General features: G+C 42.4%; 1 protein-coding gene across 1 annotated transcript in view; it reads left to right on the top strand.

Moving 5' to 3' along the window:
• Window positions 1-17649, top strand: part of LOC126260503 (heat shock factor 2-binding protein-like) — a 168060-nt gene that overhangs the window by 138311 nt on the left and 12100 nt on the right. Inside the window, exon 4 of the mRNA XM_049957833.1 lies at window positions 6481-6489. Coding sequence (XP_049813790.1) covers window positions 6481-6489 — 9 coding nt within the window. The remainder of the gene's footprint in view (window positions 1-6480; window positions 6490-17649) is intronic.

Genomic DNA, 17649 nt, shown 5'->3' with positions numbered 1-17649 from the left:
AATCTTTATTCAACACAGTTGCAGTGTTCCACATCCATAACGGATACAAATTCTGTTTATGTATAATATGAACAGTAATGGTTTTCCACATTCCTTGGGTTATGCCAGAAATTAGTTATACGCCAGAGTTTCTAATTTACTAGGTACTGTTGAATAGATTCACAAAGCTGCACTGATATTCCGTGCTGTTGTATTTCGCTCAATAAGCGACAGTGAAGAACTATATAGAACGCCTTACGGGAGTCGAGGAACACGGTTATCAATCCGGGGGCCCGTATCTCCTGCTTTCTGGATCTCGTGGACGGAAGTATCTGGCGGGGATTCTTGCCTTCATTGTTTCCAGAATCCATATCGTTTCCTACAATTACGATCACCCCCGCATGAGATAGCTACTGAAAGGTGTGAACCTGTGAAGCGGGCCGTGAGTGTTGCTTGGGATAGCCTATTCGCACCACACACGTTTTTATTCTTCTTAGTTTTTAGGGAAGCACTACTTATTATAAAGATTACTCATAATGTAAAGGACACCGCTTTCAGCAACACAAAAGAAGTTTTCGTTAAGAAAATGAGTCCAGATGGATAGCAACTGCTGCTTCTCGATGACACATAATCGGCTGGAGAGGATTATGGATTCGTTGAGAACCAACAGTTTGTAGATGGAGACAGCCAGTAGTGCCTGGCGGACGAATTCGTCACCTGTTCGGTTGGAAATACCTTGGGTGACTGGAGACGTTTAAATCGTTAACATGCGATGCCTACGGACGCGACGTCCGCAACCTGAGTGGTATCAAAGTGATCTTCGCCTCGATGCAGTCATTATATTCTTTTAAACAAGTTGGCTGATGGAAAAAGTGAACCACCCAGAAGTTGAGGGGGAAACAAAATCAATCTTCATCTGTTGAGAAGGTGTGTGATGTTAATGCAGTGATTACAGAAGCGAGTCAAATTGACAAAGAACTTGGCAGTATGTGCCCCTTACTGGTATGACGTTTTAACACCACTGACCTGGATTCGGTTGGTAAGGGTGTGTTAAAGCCATTAAATCCTCGCCTGAGGCATCACAGTTGTTACGGCTGGTCCTTGATATCCTAGATACTGTCAATGGGACGGAGCTGACGGCCTAGGTTCCACGCATGTTTTTCTTAAGGAGAACAGGAATGGGGATCTCGCTGTCCACCGGAGTACCTCGACATCACGGAGACAGTACTTACAGACTCGTGATATGTGGGGACGAGCATTATCCTGTTGAAAAATGGCACCACGATACTGCAGAATAAGTTTGATGTCTATTTTCGTCAAAGAGCAAATGACAAATTGTTAACGTATCCAAGTGATAAAAAGTTATTACAAAAACAGTGAAAATCCCACTGTAGCCGTTCGTGAATTGCGTGTGACACTCTGACTGCTCCAACCAAATCATCAATTTGCAAGTTGATCGGGAAGTTTGAGACCACGGGTTCTGTTTCATATGTTAAGAAAGCAGGACGACCGCATTCTGTTCCAACACAAGGAAACAAGGCTGCGCGACTGCTACGGTCGCAGGTTCGAATCCTGCCTCGGGCATGGATGTGTGCGATGTCCTTAGGTTAGTTAGGTTTAAGTAGTTCTAGGGGACTTATGACTTCAGCAGTTGAGTCCCATAGTGCTCAGAGCCATTTGAACCATTTTTTTGAAACAAGGCTGCCATGCGTGACAATGTGACCGTAAGCCCCAGAAATCGGTTCATCGACAGTTGAATTTATCACCAAGTTCACTGCATGAAATCCTTCCAAAAGATCTGATAATGATGCCTATAAGATTCAACTTACACAAGAGTTGGAGCATGCAGATTATGGAAAGAGACATCGATTCTCTCAGTGGGTCTTGCCTCGACAACCGGAGAACAAGAACATCATATAGAGAATAATTTTCTCAGATGAGGCGCACTTCCACTTCAGTGGGTAGTGCAATAAGCAGAATGCAGAATTTGAGTTAACGAAACTCCGCAGGTGACTATGGAAGATGAGACGCATCCACAACGCAGGAAAGTGTGGTGTGGATTCAAGGCGGGAGTAGAGATCGGCCTGTACTGTTTGGAAAATGACGAAGGAGCTGCTGTCACTGTGAACGGCTACCGCTACTGAACCACACTCTCTTATTGGCTTTTCCCTCTTATTGATGATTTTTGCTTTCAAGAAGATGGTGCGACATGTCACACATCTCGTGAATCGACTACTCTGCTGAATGAAAAGTTTCCTCAGAAAATTATCTCTTTGCGTGGCAATCTGGAAGCCAGAAGTTTGTGAACGCGTCGTCGACCACTTCAGTAAACACATTGCACGTAGCCGCGCAGCATCATATGGTGGATATAATGTTTCATACATAGCTGGGAGAAGTTACGTAATGTGTTTGTAAAACATAAAATTACATTTTCAATAAATTTTATATGTTCTATAGCACTTTAATATTCGTCCGTAATTCCCGGACACCCTCTTGTTTACCGCGCACATATGGAAATATTGTGGTGGCGTTTCCACACGCAAACCTTTGAAGAAAGTATCCGTCTGGCTGCGAATTTCGCATGATGATCTGGGGAGGAGAATAAATTTGTTCAGTTTCTCGTTTGTCAGGATTACCTAATTTACAATGAGGTACCACTGTGACCTTAAGGATAACGGCAGCTTTGCATTCTCGACATTTCTGCAGTTGGTATTCCACCTTAACAATGCCCACTTCTTCTCGATTTGATTTTTATTTTAATGCATTCCATCAGAAATCATACAGCTTCGGTTTGTCTGACGGTTTCAAGGTATTACTGACCCTGTGCACGTAGTTGTACTCAAAGTAGTATTACCTGACGTGATTGTAAACTAAAGGCGTCGGTGCTGTATCTAGAACAAAACTGTCTGTTCTCCGTCTAGCTGTTAGGTTTACTATAAAGAAGTGTCAATGGTACTTGTGTCTGCTGTACGAGGGATACCCAAGAGAAACCGGAATAACATTGCCGTAGGTGGAGCTTGTGTGGTACGCATTGTGCCGCGAGGCGTGTATAGAGAAACTCATTGCCAGTTCAGTGCCGCCTGTGTGGGCGATCTGTATTGTTCTATTCATGTGCAGTGGTAGTTTTTGCTTGCGCTGTTTTGTTCTTGTTTCGTTTTTTACGATGGCAAGTTTAAGTGAACAACGCCCAGCTGTGAAATTTTGTTTTCTACTCGGTAAAAATGCTTCTGAAACGTTTTTAATGTTGGAAACAGCTTACCGAGATGACGTTATGGGAAAAACTTAACTGTACGACTGGGTTTGCTCGATTTAAAAATGGCGACATGTCGACTGATGAAAAATAGCGTTCTGCGCGTCCGTCAGCTGCCAGAATCTACGAAAATCTTAAACTTCGAGAGCTTGTACTCAGAGACCGTCGAGGGACAATTGATCAACTGCCGGAGACTGGGCAACAGTGTTCCTAAAAAAACACCCTATATGTGACAAAAATGGCTCTAACCACTACGGTAATTAACATCTGAGGTCACCAGTCCCCTATACTTAGAACTAATTAAATCTAACTAACCTAAGGACTTCACACACATCCATGCTCGAGGCAGGATTCGAACCTGCGACCGTAGCAGTAGCGCGGTTCCGGACTGAAGCGCCTAGAACCGCTCGGCCACTGCGGCCGGCCCGATACATGATACACGGGTTGTTACATCACGACAACGCACCTGCACCTTACTCGTCTGACCTGACTCAGGGCGACTTTTTCACATTTCCACTCATGAAAAGGGGCATGAAAGTACAGCGATTTGACAACATTGAAGAAGTCAAGAATAAAACGAGGGAAGAGCTGTCAGCCGTTTCTAAAGATGATTACAAAAAATGTTTCGAACAACGGAATCACCGGTGGGACAAATGTATTAGCTGCAACGGAGAGTATTTTGAAAGATATAAGGTTGTTTTGTAAACAATTTGGAACTATATGGCTTTCAAAAAACAATTCCGCATTTTGTGGGTACCCCTCGTACCTTGCAACGAGTGTACTTCAAAAAGCAAGTCACAAATTACTTTCGCAAATCAAGTAACATTCACTGAATGGTGCACTATAGCTCAAATTGACGCACATAAATGACTTATTGTCTTCTTTTTTTCAAAATAGTCACGACCTCTCCGTAAGCAATGGTCGGAACGTTCAACGATTCTTCCAGTTCATCGATGACAAGTATCCGCTCCTCGGTCGCGGAGCCGTTAGAGAATCGCCGACTAAACGTCCTCATCTTTGGTAAATCTCTTTCCCCTAGACATTTTTTGAGCTTGCCAAAAATATGGATATATCATGGCGCAAGATCTGGACTGCATGGTGTACGTTTCTAAACTTCTCTTCGAAAAACTTGAAGAAAAGCAAGTGTCACGCCCGCCGTGACGGGTCCAGGAGAACAACGTCTTTGCTTAATTTACAACGCGTCTAATTACTTATGTCGCTACCCAGCGTTGTCATTTTTGCACAGTTCGAATCGACATGGGTGGTTGTGCCCTTTGCCGTAAACTCTGTGTGGAAAACTCCTTCACAGTCGAAGGAAACGGTGACCTTGACCTTCCCCCGCTGATGGCATAACCTTACATTTCTTCAACGGAGGCGAGGGGACGTGTCTCCCTCACACAGATGCTGCCTTTGTTGCGAATCTGAAATGATGGACCCATCTCTCATCGTCCGTAATGATGCAGCTTAGAGAATCGTTGACTTCCTCGGAGTAACGGTCGAAGCAGTCCAGAGACGCCGCAATATTTGTGCTTTTCTGTGCAGGTGACAGTGATAGCAGAACACAGCGTGGGCGTAATTTCTGATAACTGCAGACGATATCGGACGATGCAGTGACCGCCATCCTGCTGAGGTGCGCTTCTGCAGAGCGAAATGTCCGCAATAGTTACTCTGCGGCCCGCATCTCGTGGTCGTGCGGTAGCGTTCTCGCTTCCCACGCTCGGGTTCCCGGGTTCGATTCCCGGCGGGGTCAGGGATTTTCTCTGCCTCGTGATGGCTGGGTGTTGTGTGCTGTCCTTAGGTTAGTTAGGTTTAAGTAGTTCTAAGTTCTCGGGGACTGATGACCATAGATGTTTAGTCCCATATATTTAAAAAAAAAATACTCTGCGGTTGTTGCGATTGGATTCCTCGATTCTCTGGACACTGTCAAATGATGTCGATGCCGATGGACTACCTACTCCATGAGGAGTACCCACGTCGGTACGAGTTGGGTCGAGGACGCTACATTGCATTTGCTCCACATACCGCCAGAATTTCACAGTTAATATCGGTTTTCTCGTAAAAATCTTACCACCCGTCGGTATGTACGGGTACATTGCATGGGGGCTTAATTAAATAGAATGCAAATAATTTTAATTTTAATCGCTGTATGTCCGGCTACGAAGTCTCGTAACCGGTTGGCCCTGACTAGTATTAGTACGCAATCTGACTGCATAGAATAAAAACAAAGAATGAAAGGAAATTTCCATTACCACAATTTATTAATTAAGTCCCCAGAAACTATAAAAGCTACGAAACAAAAACTACGAACAATAAAGCACAAGTGTAACTGTTCTGTGTGTGGAAGTGTGATTCAACGTACACATCTGGCACGGTTCTTCCTCAATAAGACAAGATATTTTAAATACCATTTACACTGAATTCATTAAATAAAACTGAAATACTATAATTGCACATAGAAACCCGAATTACAGTCTAATACATGAACACAAGCCAGATGCTTTGTTGACTGAACCTGTGACCAAGAGGCATTGTTAGTTAGGAAATTTAAAAAAAAAATAAAAGAATGTTTTTTACCTTCGTATATATTGACTAAAAATACACTCTGATCACTACAACATCTCCATTCGAACAAGATCTGCTGTCTAGCCCATCAAAACAACTGCACACGACATGGCCTCAAATAATACAGCTATCAACATCCTCTCAGCAAAGCACTAACCACCACAACTTCTGAACACGCACTGCCAGTGGAGGCGGCGGAATAAAACTCTTTGGCGCAATCTCTGGCGCTGTGACTCAGTGTAGCCACCTTTCAACATCTACAACAACATGTATATCTAGATGAGTACCTTTAAGCTCACACGTAAGTGTCTCGCAGAGGGTTCATCGGACCGCCTTCAGATTATTTCTCTACCGTACGACTGTCGAAATTCGCGTGAAAAATGATCAGATAAATCCTTCCATACAAGCTCTGATTTGTCTTGTTTTATTACGACGATCGTATCACCTTATGGAGGCTGGTACAAATAAAATATCTTTACATTCACAAGAGAAAGTCAGTGACTCCAGTTTTGTGGAAAGGTCGCCTCGCAACGAAAACCGTCTTTATTTTAATGATTATCATCCCAGCTTGCCTTTCATGTGCGTGACACACACTCCCGTATTTTGTGATAATACAAAAAAAGTTGCCCTTCTTTCAAGTTTGTCGATGTCCCCCGTCAAGGATTTCATACCGCACAGCAGTACTCCAGCAGAAGACGGACATGCATAGTGTAGGCCTACAGTTCCTCCTTTTAAGTGTTCTGCCAATTAATTACAATCTTTGGTTCACTTTACCAACAACATTATCTTTGTCATTACTAGAGTTTGAGTTATTCGTAACTGTATTTCGTAGGTACTGTACTTACTTGAATTGACAGTCTTTTGATCAGTGCCATTGAGCGTGTAACCGAAAATTAACGGACTTTTTTGTAATCATATGGATTTTCACACAGTTTTACTTTATTTAGAGGCAACTGTCACTTTTCACAGCATGCAGGTATCTTGTCTATGTCATTTCGCAATTAACTTGGATGTTCTGATGACTTTACTAGAAAAAAATGGTTCAAATGGCTCTGAGCACTATGGGACTCAACATCTTAGGTCATAAGTCCCCTAGAACTTAGAACTACTTAAACCTAACTAACCTAAGGACATCACGCACACCCATGCCCGAGGCAGGATTCGAACCTGCGACCGTAGCAGTCCCGCAGTTCCGGACTGCAGCGCCAGAACCGCACGGCCACCGCGGCCGGTGACTTTACTAGAAGCTAAATCACAGCATCCTCTGAAAACAATCTATAACGGGCACTCAAATGTAAACGAGACGCACTGAAAAGAAGAAAGTAAACCGTTTATTATTTCAAAAATAATCGTGGTAACTGTTAATACATTTATCACCACGCGAGACAAGATGGTCGATGTCTACATGGGAGAAGGTTTGCTACTGCGTACGGAAGCACATTTTCGCCAACATGTTGGCAAGGTTGTTTCAACTACGCTGCAGAAGTTTCGTTGGGGAGCCTTTATACCTCCTCCATACAGTCCCCACCTCTCTCCACGTGATTTACATATTTTTCGAGCTCTGAAGAAAGACATTCGCGGCCGTCGATTTTCTGCGAACGAAGAGGTTGTCGCCTGGATACAATCATGGTTCCATAGGCAAGCCCATAAATGTGTTACAGTTATGGTGCTTACTTTTAAAAAATAACATATATTTACGCGATTTTTATCCCATCTGTCCCGTTTTCATTTGACTGCCTCATATAGCATGGCTGCTCAGGTTGTCTCCTAAATCATTTATATTAAGTACAGCAGGGGGCGTATAACCCTTTTATGGGGTACCCCATACGTCATCCTTGTTTTACTCCTGCGCATTTCGAGTTTGGAGTACGCCTCCAGTTACCGCGCAAATTCACTCGCACCCTGTGGTGCACCTGTTTCCCGTACTACAGCTGAACTGTGTCCGCAGGAAACACGGGGCATGTACTTATGGCTCATCGTATTACGGACCCTCGCAAGAACGCCAAGTGCTGTGACAAGCGCGTGGGTGGCCGCGCTAGGCCGGAAACAATGGATGAGTCGAGAAGTCATTAATGATTACGAAATAAGGTGACAGATTCGCGACCTTTTGATGAGGAACAAACAGCTGCTCTATCCATAATTAGCAAATAATATTTTTAGATGTATCTAAAGAATCAACCTTGAATGAGACCACATCAATAATTACAGAAATGGAAGGAACTTTATAGTAACAGCTTCCTACATACTGATGAACCGAAATCTGTACACAGATTTTGGCTGCCGTCATTTTGAAGAGAGTTAACAAATTATTCAATATGGCTGTAGCCGTTAAAAAGATTCAAATTTAAATGGAGAGTCTTCTTAGTCTTGAAGCGTTCACGAGCATAGAAAAGCCCGCCGTCCCAGCGGCCGAGACTACGCCAGGTTAGGAATCCTCTGGTGCAAAAAGGAAGCGATGTGTTCGGTGACCCATCAAATGGTTCAAATGGCTCCGAGCACTACGGGACTTAACATCTGAGGTCATCAGTCCACTAGAACTTAGAAATACTTAAACCTAACTAACCTAAGGACATAACACACATCCATGCCCGAGACAGGATTCGAACCTGCGACTGAAGCGGTGTCGCGGTTCCATACCGAAGGGCCTAGAACCGCTCGTCCACGTAGCCCTTTGACCCCCTAGCAAGTTGGCTCCAGAACTGTTTTGACAGCTGTAGGCACTCTAGTGTGAACTGTCGACGAACTAACATAACCCATGATCGTCGCCACTCCGGCCCAACGTCTTCTTTGAAAGTCCAGCAATTGCCATCTCACCCGCGAGTGCCTCTTGTCGATAGGCACGCTAATTCGGGCACACTAGTAACGGTTCGGTCGTTTGACGATCGCGAATATTTCGCGAAATACAGGAGAGCAGCAGCGTCACCTAAGCGATAAGGTTCACCTAATTCTGCCACCTCCTCCTCCTCCACTTCCTCCCCACTTTTGCTGCCGAAACCTAGTTCTCGTGGTTCAATATTCTCTCTCCGAAGTGTCCCTAGTTAAACTTGTGTAGCTATAGGTTAAGGTTATTCCTATACGACGTGCTGCGGTGACCTGAATTTGCTTTTGTCAGTGAAGGCCGCCCCAGTTAAGAGTACGTAGCTCTACGCTAACTTCGAGATATATACAGGGTGATTCAAAAAGAATACCACAATTTTAGGAATTTAAAACTCTGCAACGACAAAAGGCAGAGCTAAGCACTATCTGTCGGCGAATTAAGGGAGCTATAAAGTTTCATTTAGTTGTACATTTGTTCGCTTGAGGCGCTGTTGACTAGGCGTCAGCGTCAGTTGATGCTAAGATGGCGACCGCTCAACAGAAAGCTTTTTGTGTTATTGAGTACGGCAGAAATGAATCGACGACAGTTGTTCAGCGTGCATTTCGAACGAAGTATGGTGTTAAACCTCCTGATAGGTGGTTTATTAAACGTTGGTATAAACAGTTTACAGAGAATGGGTGTTTGTGCAAAGGGAAAAGTTCTGGACGGCCGAGAACGAGTGATGAAAATGTAGCACGCATCCAGCAAGCATTTGTTCGCAGCCCAGGAAAATCGACTCGCAGGGCTATCAGAGAGCTCCAAATTCCACAATCAATTATTTATTGGCACTTATCTGTCCGTAACTACCTGAACGTCAACTACCCGAGGCGATGGATCGGCCGCCAGGCAGCCCGTGACAGAGCACTTCATCACTGGCCTCCAAGAAGCCCTGATCTTACCCCCTGCGATTTTTTCTTATGGGGGTATGTTAAGGATATGGTGTTTCGGCCACCTCTCCCAGCCACCATTGATGATTTGAAACGAGAAATAACAGCAGCTATCCAAACTGTTACGCCTGATATACTACAGAGAGTGTGGAACGAGTTGGAGTATCGGGTTGATATTGCTCGTGTGTCTGGAGGGGGCCATATTGAACATCTCTGAACTTGTTTTTGAGTGAAAAAAAACCTTTTTAAATACTCTTTGTAATGATGTATAACAAGGTTATATTATGTTTCTTTCATTAAATACACATTTTTAAAGTTGTGGTATTCTTTTTGAATCACCCTGTATATTGAGGTGACAAAAGCGTGATATCATGTCCGGTCTCCTTTTTCACCGTAATGTAGCAACTGGACGTAGCATGGACTCAACAAGTCCTTGGAAGTCCCCTGCAGAAATATTGTGCATACTAGCTCTATAGCCATCCATAATTACTGCAAAAATGTTACCGGTGCAGGATTTTGTGCCCGAACTGACCTCTCGATTATGTCCCATAATTGTTCGATTGGATTCACGTCTGGTGACATGGGTGGCCAAATTATCCAGTCGAATCGTCCAGAATGTTCTTCAAACCAATCACAAGGCGCATTGTCATCGATAAAAATTCCATCGTTTTTTGGGAATATGAAGACCATGAATGGCTGCAAATTGTCTCCAAGTATCCGACCATAGCTATTTCCAGTCAATGATCGCTTCAATTGGCCAGAGGACCCAGTCCATTCCAATTAAACACATCCTACTCCATTATGGAGCCACCTCCGGCGTGCACAGTGCCTTGTTGACAACTTGGATCCATGAGTTCGTGGAGTCTGCGCCGTACTCGAACCCTACCGTCAGCTCTTACCAACTGCAGTCGGGACTTGGTCAGATCTAAGGTCGAACCGCTATGGCCACGAGCCCAGGAGAGGAGTTGTAGGCGATACCTTGTTGTTAGCAAAGGCACTTGGGTCAGTCGTCTGCTGCCGTAGCCCATTAATGCCAAATTTCGCCGCAATGTCCTAACAGATATGTTCGTCGTACGTTCCACATTGATTTCTGCTGTTATTTCATGCAGTGTTGCTTCTCTGGTCTCACTGACAACTCTACGCAAACGCCGCTGCACTCGGTCGTTAAGTGAAGGACGTCGGCCACTGCATTGTCCGTCCAGAGAGGTAATGCCAGAAGTTTGGTATCAGGCTCCTTTGAAAGTGTTGTGCTAACAATTGTGACAGGAAAAAATATTAACCGCTTGTGACTCACCATCTGCATTAGGAAGACGATAGAAAATGAGTGTCCAGAGAGATGCAGAGATCAACCTTCTATGGGATGTATGTATTACACTTCACAAAACGGGCATTGCCGACATTCAAGAAATTTTCAAAACAAACTATTAACTTGCACCATGAACACCGAATGGAAACTGGTGCGCCACAGTGATCACAAATGTTCGCAACATCAAGATCAAAGGCGAACTCCTTGGGAGTTACAAACCGCGCTGGACGTCCAGCTTGGTATCCACTCTTACAGAATGACCATTGAATCTTACTGATTTAATGCTGTGATGAGAACTGATGAAATGTGATGGCATGCAACCGTATGCGAAATATTCGGTCTTGGAGTTCATCGTGAAATCGGCTATTCTTTAAGGTGTAGCTCTAGATAGTGCAATAATACGTTTTGTAGGCACGGAAAAGACAAACATCCAGAGGCTGAAATTGTCTAGTTGTTCTAGGTGGTATGACTTTCAAGGTCACACACTTTTCTGGAGGGATAGTTTGCTCTAAAGGAGTACGATTTTTATACGCTGACCAGCATTCAAGCAAAAGCAAACTATTTTGACCAGCTGTTTACCAAAAGTAGAACTCCATATCATATATTTGTAATTACCTTACGCATATTTTCCCCATTCTTAGTTACTGTGACGTAAATATTCCCTACTGTTCTTGCAAGATGACGCACACGAGAAAGGATCAGAGGGGGAAGCGCACCTAAAATGTCTCGCAGCACAATAAATAACTTTCCAGCCAATTTACCATCCAGATTAACAGTCGGCGTAATTGTATACGAATGCATTAAGGTACTGATGATGTTATCTGATCTTGATACAACTCTCCTCGTATCTCTATATTCCAAGGTTCCTTTCATACGCATTTCTTCTTCAGCGCTGAAAGTCAACTATGCGTTAAGCTATTTTTATCTCATCTACATATTTTCGTGGTGATTCCACCGTCTGCTGTGCATTGTCAAGTAGCGCTTTGTTTGAAATTTCGTTACCTTACGTCTTCCAATGCTGTAGCACGGTTTAACGTTATGCAGTCATCCACTGCTTCCCTTGAAATCACTGTAATCTATGTTGGATGCAAAATTTCATGAGCATAACGTAGTACCTTACTATCATGCACGTACTATAGCCTAAATTGTATCGAGCATTATTGAAACGGGCAAATACCAGTTTTTGTAACTAGCGCGCCTTGTCCTTCCTTGAATATCCGTAGTTTTTCTTATGCCATACAGGATCATATTGCTACTGACTTATTCTAAATCTGTTCATAACTGTCTTCTTACTTTACTGCGGATGATCTTTCATGTACATAATTATGTTTAGTACCCGCTCTTTGGACAACGATTCTCCTTTACCACTTTTCACTGGGGATGGCATTTGTGGCTCCCTATCCGACAGGGACAATAAAATATATGACTTGCCATCTGTTTCAGAAGTACTTTCACTTGTTAAGGAAGTATCGACATCATTGTAATGCCTATGTTCATTGTCCGCACAGTGGAGCGTATACGACACAACACTTTCCGCTGAATCATCTAGCTGAAACTCCAATATCTCACCTGCTACTTCTTTCCCACTCTGCGAAATTCCGTGGGTTCCTTTCTGACGAAATGTCAACTTTGTCACTGTTATTGTAGATATAATGCAATGTTTGCTTTGTTTATCGTTGCCTTTGTTCTGCTTCGTATCAACACCACTAGCACTGTAGCTCCGTTGTGAGTTACTCTTCGACTAAGCAGTTCATCTACGGTGCGTAGCTACGTGCTGTCCCCACCACTGGATACCACGAGTCCCGCCTCTTTTAGCCATCAGCAGCAGGTATTGTGGTTGCGTGGTAGATAACACGTGGGCGTCGAATTTGGTAAACATCATTGTCCTTTTGCAATCTAGCAGTTATGTGGCGTAGCGTGGGATGATATGTATAACTTGATTTCAAAGTTTCTGGAAGGTGACCACTTACAGCTGTCAAGTAATGTATAGAATGCATGTACAAATGCCTATTTTCGTTACTTCTCTGATTTTATTGACGTTTTTTTTATATATTTCATGGATTATATGCAATTATTATGCTACTGTTCAGCATTAGGGTTTTATAATGATCTCTATCTTATATTGTAAGATCGATGTTCTTCTATGTTTGCGGATAGCAACTTCTTTTTTCTGTTTATATGTGAAACTATTCCAAAGATTTTTGCCAAAGATAGTCCAGTCCTCTGCATTTAGAAAGAAACTGTACCATATGACGAAAATACATAGTAAAGGTCTTTGACCAACTCCTCAATATTTTGTACAATTGTGACACCTATAACTCTCATCTTCTATTCAGTACTGGTCTGTTTATGCATTTACATCTACATGGATACTTTGCAAATCACATTCATGTGCCTGGCAAAGGATTCATCGACTCACCGTCAGAATAACTCTCTGTTCGCCAATTTCGTACAGCGGGCAGAAAAAACCAACATCCAAATATCTTTCCGTGCGAGCTCTGATTTCCCTTATTTTATTATGATGATCGTTTCTCACTATGTAGGTCGACGTCAACAAAATATTTTCGCATTCGGAGGAGAAATTTCGGGATCAAAATTTCGTGAGAAGATTCTGCCGCAACGAAAAACGCGTTTGTTTTAATGATGTCACCCCAAATACTGTATCATGTCAGTGATACCCTCTCCCCTATTTCGCGGTAATACAAAACGTGCTGCCCTCCTTTTTGAACTTTTCCGATGTACTCCGTCGATCATATCTGGTAAGGATCCCACACCGCGCAGTTGTATTCTAAAAGAGGACGGACAAGCGTAGTGTAGGCAGTCTCTTTAGTAGATCAGTTACATTGTTTAAATGTTCTGCCAATAAAACTAAGTCTTGGGTTTGCCTTCCCCACAACATTTTCTACGTGTTCTTCCCAATTTAAATTGCTCGTAATTGTATTTCCTAGGTATTTAGTCCTATTTACGGCATTTGTAGATTAGACTGATTCATCGTGTAACCGAAGTTTGAAGGATTTCTTATAGCACTCACGTAGATGACCTCTCACTTTTCATTATGTAGTGTCGATTGCCAAATTTCGCGCCATTCAGTTATCCTTTCTATATAGTTCTGCAATTTGTTTTGATCTTATGATGACTTTACTAGTCGATAAACAGCATCATCTGCAAACATCCGAAGACGGCTGCTCAGATTGCCTCCTAAATCGTTTATATAGATAAGGAATAGCAAAGGGCATATAAAACTACCTTTGGGAACGCCAGAAATCGCTTTTGTTCTACCCGACCACTTTCTGTCAATTAGTACGAACTGTGATCTCTCTGACAGGAAGTCACATAACTGAGACGATATTCCATAAGCACCCAATTTCACTACAAGCTGCTTGAGTGGTACAGTGTCAAGAGACTTGCGCATGTCATTCCTATGGCTGCCTTAAGAAGTTCTGTGTGTTATATTGGAATTCATGGCATTCTCTTCTTAGGAGATGTGGCCATTGTAACGTAATAAAAAAAATTATTTCTTTTTGACTATTAGTGTAATGTAATAAAATAAAATATGAGCCGTGACTTATACAAAAAAGAAACACACATTAATGCAATGGCTCAGCATAAAAGAAAAATAACTAGTGTAGAAATATTATTAACAGTGAGCCGGCCGGAGTGGCCGAGCGGTTCTAGGCGCTACAGTCTGGAACCGCGTGACCGCTACGGTCGCAGGTTCGAATCCTGCCTCGGGCATGGATGTGTGTGATGTCCTTAGGTTAGTTAGGTTTCAGTAGTTCTAAGTTCTAGGGGACTCATGACCTCAGAAGTTGAGTCCCATAGTGCTCAGAGCCATTTGAACCCATTAACAGTGTAATATGTTGTTTAATTTAGCCCAACGTGTATAAGCACTCTGTAACTAGCTCAGTTCTCAGGGTAGTTACGTAATCGTCGATAATTAAGTCCTTTTCTTATTCCCAACACTACGGATGTGCCTATTGCACCAGAGAACATTTGCCAAGTGTGTTCGATGAACACTACTGTAATACGTAACATATCGTGGTTTCGTCTTGATTCCCCAATATAAGATAACAAGAGTAGCATCTACAAATGAAATCCTATAATGGAACTGCTGCAATCCTGTGACCAGACCTTTTCTGCCTGGGATGTTATCTCGTCATACAACGAAAATCTGTAAATAAAATTGTTAAATTATTAGTAGCTGCCTCCGGTCTAGTGGGATCTGAAATAAAGTTAATTGTCCTAACCGACGGCACGTCTGGTAGATGAGCTAATAGAAAAACTTTAAAGAATTTTCTGAGATGGCGCCTAACAATTAAAAGTCTTTGTTGAGGCCCATGTTCCACGTTCCACATCATTTCGAAGTGTCGTATTCATGATTTCTGGAACAAGTATTAATCTAATCTAATCTAATATATCTACTTAAGGAAGTCTAGTCATCAGACTAACAATAGATTGACCAAATACACCAAATTCTTTTGGCAAAATAACCATTATGTTTTTCAAAAGTACAACTTACATTATCAGCTGGTACAGAAAGATGAGCTTTACACAAGAACGTCCTCCCAGGTCCGAATCCAAGCAGGTAAGATAAGCGAAAGACAAAGGAAAGATAGTTCATGCATAGAAGCGCAAGAGTCCATGGAATAACATGTCCATTGTAGTTCTATCTCTTCTTCTTTGGCGTACTTGTCGATTATGTACGCCATTATTTATGTAATGAAAGATGTGATGTTGTGCCTTAAACTACCGCGTAATCAAAAAGTCGGTATAAATTTGAAAACTGAATAAATCACGGAATAATGTAGATAGAGAGGTACAAATTGACACACATGCTTGGAAGGACATGGGGTTTTATTAGAACCAAAAAAATTCAAAAGTTCAAAAAATGTCCGACAGATGGCGCTTCATCTGATCAGAATAGCAATAATTAGCATAACAAAGTAAGACAAAGCAGAAGAAAAAAGGCCAAATACCGTGACTTTATCGTCGTGCAATGGAGTTTCCACGACAGTTCTAGGATTTTCGGTAGCCCAAATTCTGCAGTTGTGGGCGTTGACAGACCCTCGGAGCGTGAAATGAGCTTCGTCGGTCCACAACACGTTACTCAACCAATCGTCATCTCCCGCCATCTTTTGAAACGCCCACACCTCAAATGCCTTCCGCTTCACTAAATCGTCAGGTTACAGTTCATTATACCGATGGATTTTGTACGGATAGCATCGGAGGGTACGCCTCAGTGTCAACCAAATAGTAGTGTATGGAACGCCGGTGCGACGTGCGACTGCACGAGCGCTGACTTCCTCGTGCATAGACGAACCCGCTACAGTCTCCATTTCTTCCTGTGCTGTCTCAGCAGCATAAAGCCTTGTGCTCGGTCGACCACTACGGGGTCTATCGTCTAAACAACCCGTGGCTTCGAACTCCGAAATCATTCTCGCCACAGCTGCATTTGTCAACGGGCCTTTACCCGTTCGAATCCCCTTCCTATGGCGATAGGATCGTAACGCTGAACTAGCACATTCCCCATTCTGATAATACAGCTTCACCAAAAGCGCCTTTTCAAGTTAAGTCAACATTCTGCGACTGCTGGCGCATCTGATTCTTTCTCTCATTACAGCTCCTTTTATACACGACTGTCATGCACAGTCACTGACCTTTTCTGTCCAGCGCCACCCGTCGAACACTTTATGAACTTTGTTTTTTTTTTTGTTCTAATAAAACCCAATGTCATTCCAAGCATATGTGTCAATTTTTACCTCTCTATCTACATTAATCCGTCGTTTATTAAGTTTTCAAATTTATACTGACTTTTTGATCACACGGTACATAAGGAAAAGCAAAGGGCATATAAAACTACCTTTGGAGACGCCAAAATCGTCTTTATTTTAGTCGATCACTTTCCGTCAATTAGTACGAACTGTGATCTCTCTGAGAGGAAATCACGAATCCAGTCGCATAAAAAATGTGTGAAATCTTATGAGAGTTAACTACTAAGGTCATCAGTCCCTAAGCTTACACACTACTTAACCTCAATTATCCTAAGGACAAACACACACACCCGTGCCCGAGGGAGGACTCGAACCTCCGCCGGGACCAGCCGTCAGTCGCATAACTGAGACGATATTCCATAAGCACGCAATTTCACTACAAGCTGCTTGTGTGGTACAGTGTAAAATGCCTTGTGCATGTCATCAGTATGGCTGCCTTGCGAAGTTCTGTGTGTTTTAACATCTCCGCAAAAATGTTAAATGAAAAACAAGAAAATGGAGCCAAGTGTAACCTCTCCACACGAAATTTTGTTAAATAAAAATCGAAATGGAGCCAAATTTAACCTCCCAGAAAAAATATGTTAAATAAAAATGTGAAATGGAACCATGTGTAAACTCGCCACAAAAATTAAGGAATGAAAATTGACCATAAACCAACAATAATATTAATTAAATAATGAACCATGAACGAAACGTAACCTCCTAACAGAAATAATAATATCTGGTAAATTTTATAAGGACAGCAGCGCTGACCTTCGGCCCTGTATTCTGAATAACAAAAGCAAAATTCTTACCTCAATAAACTGCAACTATATCTGCTCTTATTTATCGACACAGCTTCGTGCAATGCTGGCGTATATTTTTTGTTTTTTTTTTGATTCTTGGAAGGAATGCATAGGAAATATTCTTTAAATTGAAATGAATGCTTTTTCTTCAAAAGAGTGGAAAAATGCTTTAAATTGAAATGAATACTTTTCTTTAAAAGAGTTACTTTGTAAAAAAATTATTATTGGGGCATTTTTTCTGAACAAATTAAA

This window comes from Schistocerca nitens, chromosome 5, assembly GCF_023898315.1.
Source record: "Schistocerca nitens isolate TAMUIC-IGC-003100 chromosome 5, iqSchNite1.1, whole genome shotgun sequence".
In the NCBI taxonomy this organism is placed as follows: domain Eukaryota; kingdom Metazoa; phylum Arthropoda; class Insecta; order Orthoptera; family Acrididae; genus Schistocerca; species Schistocerca nitens.
This window is presented reverse-complemented; position numbering and strand designations above follow the sequence as displayed.